At 31.9% G+C, this 17237-nt stretch overlaps 1 protein-coding gene across 4 annotated transcripts in view; it reads right to left on the bottom strand.

Moving 5' to 3' along the window:
* inaD (inactivation no afterpotential D) overlaps nucleotides 1-17237 on the bottom strand; it is an 83578-nt gene that overhangs the window by 56904 nt on the left and 9437 nt on the right. For 3 of the 4 annotated variants that reach the window (XM_070650224.1, XM_070650225.1, XM_070650226.1), the window contains exons 2-4: nucleotides 12376-13469; nucleotides 2316-2365; nucleotides 1820-1905 (exon numbers count right to left, since the gene is read on the bottom strand). In XM_070650224.1, the coding sequence (XP_070506325.1) occupies nucleotides 1820-1905; nucleotides 2316-2365; nucleotides 12376-13469 (1230 nt within the window). Of the gene's footprint in view, nucleotides 1-1819; nucleotides 1906-2315; nucleotides 2366-12375; nucleotides 13470-16013; nucleotides 16040-17237 lie in introns of those variants that run through there. The other variant, XM_070650227.1, reaches the window with a different exon arrangement.

Below are 17237 nucleotides of genomic sequence, written 5' to 3'. Positions count from 1 at the left end.
AGGTCAACAATCATAAACTTAATAATCTCATACCCAAAAATGTCAACTTTTCAGTCACATCTTGTGAATATCCTATCGGAAAATAAAAAGTCAAGTCAAATCATTTCAATCACTATTAAGTAATTTTTTGGCATCAAAAAAACAAGAAGAAATGGAAAGGAACATACGAATGCACACATAAACGTGACTGAAATTGAAATTAACATGACCCGAAATCGGAAAAAAGAAGGTAAAAGAACCAGTCACATTAAAATATTCAATGTCAAACCAAAATTGAATATTTTTTCACACAAAAGATTTCCATTGAAAAGAAATTTGCATGAATTGTCTTTTAATTAACTTTTTTTTTTATTGTGTTCTTGTTTCAAAAGGTCTGCAATTTGAATAGATTAAAATTTAATTGTTATTTAGAGAAACATTTCTTTTTTATTTGTGTGATACAGTCTCACAATCACCTACACATTCGGAAAGGTCAGTCGTTGAAAAAAGAAATGTTCAGGATTCTTTTCTAATTGATGCTAAGTCTTTATTCATCATGTTTGATTGAATTTAAAGGTAAAAATCAAATTGAAGGCATTGAGGAAATTAGCTAAAATGATTGTAAATATATAAAGAAATCAGGATTAAGCCAAGAACCGCACGGATGTATTTTAGATACGTACACCTGCAGTTTTGGGGGTGTAGTTATAGCTCGTTCAAGGCCACATCTGCATCACAGGTCTGCTATTTTGGACGAACTTCAAAATAATGTTATTTATAGTTTTGCAGATGGTTTTAGGATTTTGTTATCAAATTGGAAAATTTAAGAAGTTAGAATGACATTAAAGATCCCAACTATGATTACATATAATAAAGGATGTCTTTAGGATAGTTGTCTGCTAAGTGCTTTTGAGTAGGTTGGTTCAATCCTTCTGAATAGGTCTTTTCAACCATTTTAAGATTGTCTACTCTACTCTTTTAAAATGTCTTTTCAACTCTTCATAGTAACTCTAATCAATATTTCTAAGAAAGTTGAACTTAGCCATTTCTAGGAGCTCAACTTAACTGAACTCAGTCATTTGATTCAGATCAATTCAGCCCTTTTAAGTAGATCAACTAAGCCCAGTCAACTTGATCAACTTTGTCATTTTAAGAATTTTAGCTTAACCCTTCTAAGTAGGTCTTGTCAAACTTTCTATGCAGTTTTACTACACAGGACAACTCAGCCCTCTTAAAGATGTCTTTTGAATCATTCTTGGTATATTTACTCAGTGTTTCCGAGAATATGAACTCACATTTCTGGAATATATCAACTCAGCCCTTAGTATGAGTCTTAATACTAATATATGGATAAGTCAACTTAGTCCTATGTAGGTCAATATAGCTCTTTTAAGGAAGTCAACTCATTAATTTCAGGTCTGCTTAACCTTTTGAATGATGTCTACTTAACCATTCAATGTTTTTCTTCTGATCAATCCTTCTTGGAACGTGTTGCCTTCGAAGAACTTGTGGAGGCGATCAATTCAGCCTTTTTTGCAGAGATCAAATCAGTCCTTCTGAGTAGCTCACCTTAGTTCTTTTTAGTATATCAAATTAAGTTTGTGAAGCAAATCAACTTTGTGGTAAAAAATTTCCCAATTTACATGACTCATTGCTTCTCAAAAAATTTCAAATTACCTTAAAAATTCATCAATTTATCTTCAAAATCAATAACAGAAACAAAACGTTTTTCAACATTTCCAAAACTCATTTTCAATCAATAATTTTTTTTTTTTCATTCCAAAATCATTCAACAACATTAATCTTTTCCAAAAATATACAACAATTTTCACTGACTCACCTTTCCACCAACGATCGAGATACCAAAAGATTTATTTTCAACACGCTCCAGTACGACTTCTCGTTCCAAACTCCATGTAGTATCGTCTACGTCATCCATGTTTTTTTTTTAAATGTGTCAAATTAGTAAATGGAAGTGCAGAATAAGCAGAACAACATGAAAATGGAAGAAGAAGTAAAAATATTGAAAATCGTTATTGATTGATTTTTCGCATGTAAAACGTGATTTTTTCGTTTCTTGAGGCACAGTGTCTGCATGACTGAATGAGATGGATATATACAGCACATGTGTAGGCAAGAAAAAAATAAAATAATATTTTCAAATGCTTTATATTAGCAGAGGCACTAAATCAAATTAGCTCAACAAGTTAATGGAAATACAACAACAAATATGTTCTTTATTGATGATTTAATGTGCCTTTTATCAGCACAATGTCAGTGTGATGAGAGTTTGAGATATATATACATACACGATTATTATTGGCACGAGTACTCACCTAGGTTATTATTGATTTTATTATCAGTCACCGTTGTCACAGTCATTTTCCTATTAAAGATAAACAAGATTTTTATTAGAAAATTTCTTTTTAAAGTGATCTTTAGCGATGAACTTGACTATCTGGATATCTTTTGAAATTTTTTCAGATGTATTTTGATGGGGAAATTTTTGTTTAATTTAATTAATTTTAATCAGATGATGATTGGGTTTGAAACTGCTTCCCATTTAGGGACTTGTTGTATTGTTGTGTTGGCAGTGTTGACCAACTGATCCTGTGGTACCGTACCATACCAGTGTAAGAGAAATTGACCCCATATTGGCCCATTTCAATTGAAAATTATTTTAAAATATACTAGAATTTAGAGCTTTTCCTTTATGGAAAAGTTGACTTAAATCGACTTAACTCGACTTAAATCAATACAAAGTTCGAGTCGACTTCAAACTCTTCTAGAATTTTAAATCCTAACAAATTTTTATATAGAATTTTCATAAAATATCAATGAAAATTGCTGATTAATTGCTAATTTCAAAAGATTTTTTAAAAAATCTATCGCTGATTTATCGCTGTATTACCCAAACCATTATAATGTTCATAAATTCTGAAGCAGATCTCTTCATTTACTTAAGTTTGATTAGAAGATCCCTAACAGGCAAAGAGCATGCTTTCATGATACAGAAATGGTACTTAAATGAAGTTTCTTTGGGGTCTTTTTGCATGTCATCTTTTCCATAAAAACTCCGTTTCAACTTCAAACTACGTTTAAGCTAGTCTATATGAGTTTAGATTATCTTTAAATTTCTTCAGACTAATTTTTTGCCAGTTTGGGTCCCAGGGTCAAAATTCAGAAATTTTATGGCAATTCTTCAAAAATTCTGTACAATTGATCACTCGCTAGGTCACACTTAAAGTCATGGAATAATTGGTTTAGGTTCAAATTCATAATAACACTACTATTTTTCATAAATTTGTAAAATATCGATTGAAATCAAATCCAATTATTTAAAAGTCTATAAAGAATATAGAAAACCAATTTAAACTCACACAGACCTCATAATTATCATTTATTGATCAATAATTAATCACTGAATTTTCATACTTTTTGTTCATATAAATTTATTATTCAACTTTAATAATGTCTTAATTAAATACACGTAGAATATATATTTTCTAGAACGTAAATGTGTCACACCAAATACGTTCCAACCACAAAATTCGAATAATTAATAAACCACCTCTCGAAACAATCGACCGCATATACACTATCAAATTTCACATCGACGGATTAATTAACTAATTAATGTCACACTGTGGTATCTCCAACAATAGCTGGTGTAAAAAAAATATTTGAAAATTAGTTCATTAAAATTGACACACAATTGAACTTTGTCACATGTCAAAGAAACTTCCTTTTTAATTAAACTCTTCCCCAATTCATTATCCTGTCTCTCAAGCTTGTCGTGTAAGCATAAAAATAATAATAATTATCAACTAAAAAACTCAATTAAAAAAACTCACAAAAATTGATTGAAAAACTAAAGTGAAAATAATTAAATAACTTGAATCGCTCCGCTTAAAGCGAACTGCATGCACTTTTCAACAAGACAATAAGTGAAATAAAATGGCAGTTGAGTACAGAACAGAAAAGAAATAATTGAAAAGTCGTCTATAGCTCCAAGGTAACTAATGGTCTAATTGATATGAAAAAAATATAAAGTGTTGAATATTCTCGTGCTGTCGAGGGACTTGAACGCAGTTTTGTTCAGTGATTAGTGTTTGATTAGCATGTGACTGTTCAATCTACAAGCCCAACGTGATAACTTGACATAATGTCTAGTTCAGAGATTGGTAACCTTTTATTGTTCGCAACACATCTCGTGGACGGTAAAAGAGCTCATGGACGTCCAAAGAACTCTTGGAAAGAAGCTGTCGATAGAAAAATTGCACTTGGTATCGGAAATTGGAAAATAGGAAGCCAGCGATAGAGGCAAATTCTTTCGGAGGTCATGGATCACAATTGATCTGTAGGACCAGCGAAGGAAGTAAATTAGAACACCTTCGTGGCAATTCTCGAATTCATTCAATTTCCGGATGTGCCGCTGCATGCATTACTGGTACTGGTCTAATTAATAAGTTGATCTAATGTCGATTAATTATATATATAATTATATATTTTATGGAACGTTTCAGAGACAATCATTCAGCATGAAAGCATTTAGCGAGGACTTAGAGCTTCCAAATCAAGTGATAGGCCAGTAAATCGATAGTATTGAACAAATGCTTCAATCGTATGCCCTCAACGATGTCCGGTTGCTAAGATTTCACGTTTTACTTAACCAACAAGCCAACCAGCCAACAAGCAACATAGTTAGTATGCCAGGATGTCAGTTAGCCTGTCAGTTGGTCAGCCAACAAGTCAATTAACATGCCAGCCAGCCCACATCCCTACGAGTCAGCCAGCAAGCAAGCTATTTAGTATCTCAGCATGCCAGCTAGTGTATCAGTCAGCCACCAGATCAAATTGAATTAATATTCGTCATAATTTTCAAAAAAGCGCTAAAAAACTTTTGTATTGGATGTGAATCCATAGAAATTTTTTTTTTTTATTTTTTCAATTTTATGTACATTTTCATTTATTTGTATTTATTTGCCACATTTTTATCGACTAAAAGGTATACATATGCTTAGGGACGATAGAGTAAGTGAATACGAGAGTGTTGACAATAAAGGTATTGTGTATGTAATACATGTACTTATGCTAATTTTCCATCTGTAAATGTGTCTTTTTACTTTTTTTTAATTGAACATTTACATTGAGGTACGGTAAGGCATTAATGACTTTATTTATTGATATTCATAAGCATTCCTTTTTTACCAATTTTAAGGTCTGCAAAAATGTCGACAATTCATTCATTGATTAACATTCCTTATGACTTTAATATTTTTTAATGGAAAAATTCAGTTCCTGATTTATTATTTTTTAATGGATATGAATATAAAAGTGGCTTTATGTGAATTTTTAATGGGTGTCAATATAATTATTTTTATCGATCAGTTTTTTCTCTCCTTTACCAGAAAGTTCAATATCAACTTGACTTCCGTTTGGATGAATGAAATTCTCGTTAAGGGTGATTAACTAATGAAGTCTAATAGTTAAGGTTTTGAAGGAAGTGTGAGCAGTTGAGTAATTTTGTTAATTATTTGTGTGCTTGAATGATGGAACAGATCCAGTAAATGGAATGAATCTCAAGTTATGGTCTGAGTAAGAGCCATTTGTTTTCATGTTAGGCCATATTAGGTATGTAGACATGTATCGCACGCAAAAAATGAGGGGCTATAGGGTTCATGCTTTCGAATATCTTAACAAACAGTAAAAGGAATTGAGGATGCTCTGAAAATATCAAAAAGGAAGCTTTGAATTCACTATATCTCGATTCCGACAAATTTTCTAGAAAAATCTGGAAAGCTCTGGACTTCGATCCTGTCTCAAAATCTCATAATTTTAGCAATTTGATTGGTACTTTGACTGATTACATGCTTGAAAAGCATGCAGCGTAGAAGTGTAAAAATATCCATCCTCAGGTTGATTTGAGTCAAAATGAGACTGAGGACTGTCCTGAGGCCAAATTCACACTAGCCTAGAGTCGGATTTACCCCTTAATTCCTCTCTCTTCTTCCCTTGAATACGCAACTGGCTGTCATTGTGTGTAGGTCACTAGGTCAGGACTATAGAGCATTTTAGAGACGAGATCAAGAGTATTGAACCGCTTGACTCTGGCCTGTGACTGAATTTCATATAATCTGTACTGAGGCAACAGTCATCCTAGCTTGGAGTTGAATTTTTAGCTTATTTGCCTTCCTAATTAGATAACTTTGACTTCATGGCTGATTTCTATGACTTTCTTAGTCTTAATAAATCTCTAAGAACTACATTTTAATAATCAAAAGGTTTCATCACTTCTCATAACATTCAATAAATTTGTATTACAATAATGCTGCAAGGCACTTTACAAAAAGTCATTAAAAGGATTAAAGGAAATAAAATTTATGGTTTTATGAAAATCAAACAACTCTCTTGAGGCTATAAAATTTAATCTCCTAACTGCTAGAAATTATAGTCAATAAAAGCATACAGCAAAATCAAGACATAAAACCACTCTCAACTGAACATTAAAGCACAATACCATATGGAATTAAATTCTACACGAATAAAGCTTGTATTATTAATTTGAATTCAATTTAACATCGTAGCTGAATATCGTGACTATAAATATTTACATCATTGATGTCATTAAATGACATTAAAGCTTAATTTTTTACATGTGTGCATCAATCAAAATGATTAAAATTTAAATCTGAATCTCAAATTAGCTTTCAAGCAGCACGAACATTTTCCATTAATCATTGACAAATTTTCTTCACCCCCAAAAAATTTTATGTGTTTATTTTTAGAAGCTGAGGCAGGGGTGTGCAACCTGAGTGGCATGGAACCAATCAGTGGGAATTCTCGACAGAAGCTGCACAAAAAATACGATTCTTGACTTTTCCAAGCATTTTGTGGATGCACACTAGTGTACCGCGTCACACAGGTTGCCCACCACTGACACTAAGCACAACGTACGAGTAAACTTCGTTCCTTATTCCAAATAAAATTTAATTTGAATTGAAAAACAATTTTTTTTTGAAGCAATTTCAAAATCATCTTTTTGATGTCGTAAATGTCAGTGACTGTGGATTTTCTTTCTCTGATGTTATGCTACGTCACTGTGAATATGCGAACGGAATTTAATGATTGTGATCATATATAAACATCAATTGAGAATTTTTTTAATAAAATGAAAATTTTATTCATAAAAAAATAATTTTGATGACAAAATTCTTCTTTGTTGTGCTATAGACTTTGATTTTTGACATGTTATGAACTGGAAGTTTTATGGAATAATTTCGTTGGAGCAAACACAACAGAATATCAAAAATAATCAGGACATTGATTGACGGTTGGATCATAGAAGAAGAAGTTTTTTGGCGTTTTGTGGAATTTTGACTTTTCTTAATTTCTTCATTTCTTCATTTACGTAAGAAAGCCTTTTAAAAGTCTAAAAGTTCAGAAGTTTTGTCAGATATTAATTTTTTTAACCTTTAAGAAGTTATGATCCCGAGCGATACAAATGAAAACAGCTTTACGATGAAGATTGTAAAGCTCCACTTATGTTCTTTTATAATAATAATAATAATAATAATAATTTTATTACCGTTAAGGTATTTCTAATACATTATGTTATATAATAATTCGTTTCTGACTATTGGGAATTTGATGGGTGGAACGAGTTTAAAATTTGGTCAATCAAGAAGTAAAGCATTTCCTGTGGCACCATATTCAGACTGAATATTGTTTTATTTTGTTCCTTTCCGTAAACTGCATCGTAGCACTTTAGCATCGACGCCATCCAATCACTAAACATAAGCCATTTGGTTGTGAATCTACATTCATGGATCCATACACATAGAAGTGACTTCCACGCCGGGCCACACAAATTAAGAAAACTCCATTATATAGAAGCAATTTAAAAAGTTTTTATTTCGTAAATAGGAGCTGAGCCTTAAAAGCTCCGTGCTGTAGTCTTCTTCATTTGTGTCACTGTGGCATCCATATGAAAGAGGCTTCCATCTGGTTTAAATGAAAGAGCTTTATCGGATTTTTAAATGCTCCGTCATAGATCCTTTATTATTTGTGTCGCTCGGAATGTTTCTTTAATTGATGATATCTTGCTAATTATATTTAACATAGTTCTGAGAATTACCACTAGATTACTCCACCTAGGTAGCTATATATATTAAGTTATACTATATAAGACTTGACATGAACGTCAGCAGAAGTTTTGTAAAAGGTTGGGGAAGGAAGGATTGGAATTTTTTGAATGAATCATTTATTTTTTCTCAAAAAATCTAGGCGAATTGGAGGATTTTTCCCAAGAGGGGTTCCCGGAATATACATACTGTAGAAATGACCAAAAATCCAGCTTTAAGCTACTGTGTCTCTGGCTTCAGACTAGATTCTACGAAATCCACTCTCATCCAATAGTCAAATCAATCTAGAGTCGATTTTTGATCATTTCTAGGTTTTGTGTTTTCCGGAGTCAACCCCCTCCACCTGAATACGACACTGCAACTTTATTTGTAATTAACTTATTATTAAAAATTGTCGTAACATTTTCTTATGAATGAAAACAATATCATGAGTTCTAATTTTAAACAACAAAAATCTCGTATCAAATGTCAAAAGTAATTCAAATAAGTAAGTAGGATATATCCATTAACGAAAGGAATTCCCATATTTACAGACGGATCAAAACAAACCTTTAAGAACTTAAAAATATCTCAGTAAAATCAACCCTTTATGTTGACGTATTTGGTCAAAAAAAAAAATTGGATTTAAATTTAACATTTTACGTCAGCATTGAAATTTCAGGCTTTTCAAGCACTTGCCACAATTTATTTTTTTTTTTTTTGTTAATGGCAAGTTTCTAATTTCCCCATAGATTTTATTTCCGCAACAGTTTTATGAGCAATTTATATTTTAGCCATTAATTCTAAAATTTTACTTTTTTCATTCATGATACTTGACGCAAAGCTACCCTAATTAACCAATTTTATAATTTCATTTAAATTAATGGTTTTCATACACGAAATGTAATCCACATATGAATGAAAATGTTCACAACAGCATGAGATTTTGGAAAGTATAAAAATCAGCCCTTCACATTCAATTGTTAAATAAGAATGGATAACAAGCAGCCATTCACCTTTGTTAACGTTTGAAAATTTTTGCTGTGTGGAAGCAGAGTTGGTATTCACTTTTTGGTAATTTATGTTCATTTTTGGTGAGGATTTGATCAATTTTGGGGAATTCTGTTCACTTTATGGTAAGTTTTTGTTCATTTTGGTGAGTTTTTGTTCATTTTGGTGAGTTTTGTTCTGTAAATTTGATCAAATTTGGTAAGTTTAATTCATTTTTGGTGAGTTTTGGTCAGTTTTGTCAAATTTTGTTCAATTTTTTGTAAGTTTTGTTCATATTTTGGTGAGTTTTCTTCAATTTTGGTGGGTTTAGTTGAATTTTTGTTAAGTTTTGTCCATATGCTGGTGAGTTTTCTTCAGTTTTGGTTAGTTTTGACTAACTTTTGGTGAGTTTTGTTCACATTTTGTTCAATTTTATTAGAATTCGTTTAATTGTGTTCAATTTTGGTGAGTTTTGTTCTGTTTTCGTATTTTTTGTACAAATTTGATTAGTTTTTTGGGAAATTTTGTTCAATTTTGACAAGTTTTATTCAATTTTTGTAGGTTTTGTAAAAAATTTGAGTTTTTTGATCAAATTTGGTCTGTTCGTTAATTCTTTTTGAATGTTATGGTTAATTTTGGGAAGCTTAATTCAATTATGGTTTCTATATTCTTATCTTGACAAGTCAAAACCACCTCCTTCCCAACCCTGACCCAAACCCGTTTCAAAGTAGACTCAAATTCTCTCCTTTTTCTCCTGCTACTAAATCAAATTTCATTTTTACATAAAAAAGGGTTCACGGTAGGGTTGGAAAAAAAATGAGAAGTTTTTCATTTGTAAAATATTTTTTTTTGCTTCACTTAATGTGATCAAAAATAATGCTAGATGTGGATAGCAACCAACAAGTACGAAAATAATTCTTAAGAATGAAATATGATGACGCAATTTTCAAAACAGCGATTATTCATATTACATCGAACGGGGATGTAAATTCTGGTTAATATGGAAACCATGAGTAGAAGATTATTTTTTTTGAGTATGCAAATATTATACATGCTAATAGACGTTATGAAAGAATAATAAGTTCTGTAGAATTAGGAAGATAATGCCTTATATTCAATGGAATATCGTATTAAATCCCCTTAAGGAGCTTTTCAAAAATTCATTCTTGAGAACTTCAAAGGCAGACATGGAAACTTTTATTAGAATTTTAAATGAACAATTAAGTTATTTTTAGATTTTTTGATCGGTTTAATTTTCAACTTTAAAAACCTTTAAAATTTAAAAATCTGTGACATTTCCACCCAAAATACCGACTAACAATGCCATTCCAATTTCCGTCAAACTGATAAAAATCGGACAAAATCACATTTTAAAAATAAAATTGTCGCCGACATCAAAAATTCTCGTTTTTTTTTTCATATCAAATATGAAAAATAGCGTAAAAAGCTTTCTCTTTCAATTTCAATCATACTAAGGAAAATTCCGAGAAGGCAGTTCACACCAAAGTCAGTCGACACAACACAAAAAAATGGCAAAACAAGAAAAATGTTTTGCGTATGATAAATAATTGAGGCGCATTTTTACAACAATCAATTTTATTGTCGACAATATTTCATGTCTGCGAGGATGTCAAGAGTGGGATCTAGATTTAGTGGGAATTTTTTAATGGGGGTATGTAGGCTTTTGTAGATTTTTGATATTTATTTTAATGGATTTCTAATCTGTTACGAAGTATGGTAGAAGGATTGAGGAACTCAAGCAAGGATTTTGTGTTGCTTGAGCAAACATTTCAGCTTGCTTACTCTTTGTATAAAAGCCTGGCTGGAAGGTCCACGGAGTAGAAAAGGCTAATTATGACCTCAGGAGTAAGTCTCACCAAACTAAGACCGGATTTTCCAGTTAATGAACCTTTAGGTTAACGAGCCTTAGCACAGCTAAAATTTTGTTTTAGAAAGGTGTTTAATAAAGTCGCATTAATCACACCCAAGGGATTGTTTGTCACCAAAGGGTAGATTGATAGATTAAATTGACATTTTGCCAAGTTTTGCATTAGTTTAAATTAGCAAAAAATAATAGAAAATAGCTTAAAAGTAGGGTTTCTGAAAGCGGTTTTTCAAAAACCGCAAAACCGCACTTTTTGACCCAAAATGCGGTTTTTTAAAAACCGCAGTTTCTGAAAGTAAAAACCGCGGTTATAGAACTTTGTATGGAAAAATTTACTCAAACTCCACAAAAAGGAAATTTTGAAGATAATTTTTCAAAAATAAGTTTCAATTTAATATTATATTGAAAATCTGGACTGAATTTATGCAAACTGGTAAAAATAACTTGAATTTTAAAAGTTGTTACAATAAATAATTTTTCAAACTATTTTATCAAGCAATTTGGAACTGAATTTTAATAAAATAGAAAAAAATAGAAAGTTTAAATTCTTTTATGCATAAAAATCAACTTTTTAATTTTTTCCAAAAATTTCATAAATTTGTATGAAAAATGAAAACCGCAAAACCGCGGTTTTTGCAATTTTGGAAAACCGCAAAACCGCGGTTTTGAAAAAGTGCGGTTTTTCAGAAAACCTACTTAAAAGTCAGGACATGCTACCAGAAATTGTAAGAAAGCGAGATGGTACAATCCACACTAGGAGCAAAATATTGACATGTAATTCCTGATGCTATCTACTTCGACAAATGCTTAAGCAATCTTAGGATAGGTTTTAAGGTTCAAGACAATTTTGGGACATTTCGATAATAACCCCTTAATTATGATATTCTATAAAACACATGATTGTTCATCCTATCTGTCCGGAGCTTGAAGCCGACTCAGATTTTACTTTGAAAACTAGACTCAAGCCGGCTCGATTCCGTAAATTATTCGAATTCGGTAAAGAAATAAATTCATCAAAAAGTGAGTGAAATAGAAAACCCTTTCAAAAATCTCACTCCAGCCAAAATGACAATATAAATCCCAACCTCTACCTGACACACAAAAAAACATGCAAAAAAGGAATCGGAATAAATTTTTTCCTTTCTCCTTCGATTCCTTAATATTGATGTAATATGATTATTTTCCGTTTATTTAATCTTGTGGCAAAAGTATTTGTGCGCCTTTTATGACTACATCTAGACATTCTCTTTCCCCTCCCGATCTAAGGTATATATATAATATTGAATAAGTAAAGGTCAGAATGTTGATATGAAAAATTTCAAATTAAATATCCAACAAGACATACAAAAAAGATGGAAGATGAAAAAAGACATTTTTTTTGTTCGTTCCGTTCCTTACCTTTGAGTTGGGTCTTTTATCGAACCTTGTCTCTTTTTACAGCTTTTCCTTTTCATATCATCCTTTTTCGCATTTATTGTGGCACTAACGTCATCGTTGATAATAGCAGCAGGTTGTTTCGTGACGACGCGCACTTCAACAGTTGAATTATCGACTAATTGCGGTAATTGTTGTGTTAAACTAACAACTTGAGGTTTCTTGCTGATTTTGTTATCATCTATTAATGGAACGGCTGATGTTGATGGACATTTATCAATCGATATTGATTTCTCATTCACATTGACCTTGTCAATACTTCCTGTCCTTCTATCAACTACTTGATTGTTTTGATTATTTTTATTATAACTACTAGAACTACAGCTATTATTGTTATTGTTGCTATTACTACTATTTTTATTGTTTCTATTATGTGCCTTTAATTGTTCTGTGCATTCATTTTGTGTATATCTCCTACAGTCATCATAATTTTTATTTAATTGAGTTCCATCATTTGATTTAATTTTTAATTTTTGTGGTGATTTTTGTGCTTTTGTTGTTGCCATTATATCACTTGTACGGGTATCAATTTGATTACATATTGTCCTTGATGATGTTGTTGTTGTTGTTGTAGTGACATGTACGCTTGATGCTGCTGGCATTTTTGTTGTAAATTTATAGTAATCTGACTCATCATGATAATTGTCAACAGGGACATGTGGCAATGACTTTGATGATAATGTTGACTGTTGTTTAAAGTCAGAACTGTTGTCGGTACAGTCAACATATTCGGAATCACTTTCACCATTATCACCATCTGAATGATGAACTTTTGTCTGCTTTTGAATTGATTTAATTTTTTGATTTTTAAAATCACGCAAACAATCTTCAAAGTCATTGTAATATTCACGTCTATGTTGTACGAGAAATCGCTTACTACCTTCCTTACTCATCGAATATGCTTTTAAACTATTCACACTTGTTAGATGAATGAAATTGTAACTACTTAATTCGGCATTATGTTGATGCTCGGTAAATTTTGAATTTTTATCTATTACGTCTAATACATAGTCACGTTTGATGAATGAATCAGCTGAGGAATAGCTTATCAAGCGAAGCTGTCATGGAAATGAGAGAATGAGAGTAAAAATATGTAAATTTTTTGTTATTTTTTTTTGGAGGAAAATTTCATTATTCATTTTGGTATTATGCGGAAAAATGGAAATAAAATAAATGAATAAGCGAACAATGCAAGGCTTTTACACTCTTCTTATTATGTTCTACTTCTTTCTTATTGATGCTTGTGTTTAAGACAAAAATTTGTGTGCTTATTTATATTCTATAGAATTTTGCTCGTACAAATTACATGTCTTATCTTGTTATGTGCTTGGGAAAAATTTACTGGTTTTATGCTTATTAGCTAATTAGCTTAAATATTATAGAATCTTTTGGACATTTTTCAGCATGATGACTTGATTTTTGGAGCAAATTAGTTTCAATTGGATGCTAACTATCCCGATGAACGCAAATTATTCATGGTATGCAAGTGGACCATGCTTTCCCGAAATCCCGGTCTCGAAACTCTTCGGGACTCAAGACGGGACTGTCCCGGGATTTCCCGTACGGTATCGATACAAGTGGTCGTCAATATGTCGTTCAAGTAGCGATTTTCATGCTAACTGACATTAAAATTGCCATTTGGATGTCATGTAGCCACCACCTGACTGCTATTAAAAATTTGTGCCGATCGGGTATCTTTCAGACCATTTTTTCGTTAAACTATCCCAAACTCTACGCTCTCAGGGCGGCTCTAAGTCGTGTCATCAATACGAAGAAGTTTAAGATTCTTATGAAACCGGTACCAACTCAGTGCATTACCTGGTTCCTCTAATATACTAGTATTGAACAGTGAGCAGGTGAATCTACTATATTTCATTCACATTTCACCTTTTCAATCCCATTTGCAATCCGGAACAAAATCAGATACCTGCCTTAAATTTTTCATTACCACAATCAACGATTATCCACAAATAATGTTCCCAATGGCACTGTTAACAACACCGATAGAATGAACAGTGTTTTATGTCACACGCCAATCACGTTGAAAACACTAGACCCCATGAATAAATTATAGCCTATAATCACGAAAATCACACGCTAAGTATTACTGTAATAACTAGTAATAAACTAATTTAGTACTGATTATATTAATTTGAATGCAGAACAAGAAGCATTTTAATAAACTGTGAATATGGTGAAATTTTTGTGTGTGGTCAAAAGGAATGTGGCCTGGTTGGTTAATGGATTACTAACTTAGAAGCTTATCATAATATCTAGAGCATGCACGAGAGCAGTTTTGAATACTTTTAAAAGGTATCAACAGCAATAACTTATTTTACGGTAATGCCACACCACTGCAGCGACGCCAATTCGATGTCACCTCCTTGCAAATGAATCAATCCGTACTTTCATTTATGTTGGATTTAGGAACATTATGTAGGAATTTGAGAAGATTCGCATGATCTAAATTGGTCAAAATCAGATAAGACATCGTCAGGATGGTTAAAAAAAGCTCTTAGCCCGAGTGACACACATGAATAAGGATCCATCAAGCTTCATTTGTTTCTCTCTTGCAGTAACTATAACTTAAAATTTACTGGCTGAAAACTAGCTGCTATTTAATTTCAACCAACGTTAAGCTAATTTTTAACAGTTTTGGCTTCTATGGTACGATGTCACATTTGCAGGGACTTGATATCGTTGTCAAAATTAGACATTATCATATGTAACCATAATGTTCCATATGTATTACATTACCGTTCCTAAGGAATATAAATGTAACACATATGGAACATTTGGTTACATGGGTATCGATGATCCTGCAGCTGAAGTCTAAAAAAACGTTCGGAAATTAGGTTACGCTAAAAATGGCAAATAAAGCATTTTACACTTCCACCACCCCACCTCCACCATAACGCTTTGTTTTCTGTCAAATAAGCTTCAAAGTTCTCAGAAATCTTCAATCACAATTAAAAACATTTCCACAGGTGATTCAAAACTTTTTTTTCTTTGCAATACCCAAAATTACTTTTGTTTTCAGTTGTTAATCTTCATCCATCAGTTAATTGTTACCACATAAATCGCAAAAAGAAAAGCTTTATCCTAAAAATAACATTCATAACACAAAAGTCCGCCCTTTAGTCACGAAAGTAATTAGAAATATTTTCCATAAAGAAAATGAGCATTTTAACAAATTGGAACCAATTTTCGCTGACTTAAATATCACTCAATTTCATAAAACATCACAATCGAGTCGGTAGAGTCGTAAAAACAACAAGCTTTATTGCCAAAAAAAAAAAATAAAAAATTCACTAGGATTGGCATTTTTGCTACCGTAATTTTCTTGGCATGCCTCACTCTTGTTTCGTGTTAATATTTAAATTTTCACATTTTTTCGTTTCACAAACTCAAACACTGACTTTTGTCTGCTCATCTCCACTCATTTGTGGCTAATTGCTGCTCATTATTTCGTTTATTTTATGCACATTTATTTTAATTTTTGCTCATTTTCACTTTCAAGTCAGATTTGGATTCCTTATCAACTCTTGATAATAATAATAATAATGTCGGTAGCTATAGCGATAAGTAACTCTTTTGCATACCTTTTGTGAATAACAATAAAAAATAACTTCCGTTTATTTCGCTGTTCAAGCTCAAAGTAAAATTTCCTCTACCCGAATTTATAAGTATTTGTCCTATTCATGCCTTATTCCTTTCGCAAACTCAAGCGTCGAATCATTTTCGCACAATCCAAAATATGGAACATAAATACAATATAATCAGTGATAAAGCCTCGCATTGTAATAAGCGTTTCACTTTTGCGTGCATGTTTCATTTATTATAAGCAGTCGGAATATGAATGTGAATACATACATAAATAAGTAAATATGGATGGAGGTGTTTATGAATTGTGTCACGTCGCAGGCAATTTTTGATGGATGATTTGAAGGATTTATCTGAATTATTACATGTTGTTGAGTTTTGAATTGAAAAATTTTTTGAGGAAATTGACATTCATCTGTATTGGTTTTGTGTCTGGTGTAGATTTTAGTGCTGTTTGCTCAGGTTTCAAATGGGATATTATACTAGAAATGCTGTTTCTTATTTTAAATGCAGTGTTCACGAATAGGTACCGATGTCGGCATAATTATGAACTTTATCAGCTTTTCCAGGATGATAGAGATGTCTACAGACGTTCTTTAAACACGACAATGGGCCCCAGAGCGCCCCAGCTTAGGAAGTAAGTAAGAAAGTTCACGAAAAGTCATAACGCAAGTCGATTAATCGATCCAAAATTAAATCCCAGAAATGCATGGCTCTGATTTAGTGCAGGATTCAGTTTTAAACTGAATTTTATCAATTTGCTCAGAGTCACACCGGCCTTGAACCGGATCTTTGTTCGATAAACCAATTTGGGCTATTTAGGGTTGCAACAAACCCTGTAGAAAACTAGCATTTATTCGGGTGTCCTGCAATAAGCACATCTATTAACTGGAGAAGCCAGGACCATTTTTTGGCATTGATCCGCATTTTTAATTGCACCAAATGAAATATCAAAAATGAAAATAGCAATTTTTTTTCAATAATTAAGGAATTAGGGATTTGCCTAAAGTAGGAAGTCAGAGGAAGAGTTTCAACAGTCCAAATGCCAATTTTATTAAACTAGAATTGAACTTAAAATTTATTGAATACGAAGTCAACTCGTTACTTATTTAGGGATTGACTTAAAACTATTTTTACAAAACGAAATGAATTTTTCGCATCGTAGAAATATTGAGGGATAATTTAATAAAAATAAGGTTGGCATGCATGCAGATATAATCGCC

Source organism: Chironomus tepperi, unplaced genomic scaffold (assembly GCF_022539635.2).
Source record: "Chironomus tepperi strain 1889 unplaced genomic scaffold, CSIRO-AGI_Ctep_v1 contig_445, whole genome shotgun sequence".
NCBI classification, from domain to species: domain Eukaryota; kingdom Metazoa; phylum Arthropoda; class Insecta; order Diptera; family Chironomidae; genus Chironomus; species Chironomus tepperi.
The sequence above is the reverse complement of the archived record's forward strand: the minus strand, read 5'-3'. Positions and strand labels throughout refer to the sequence as shown.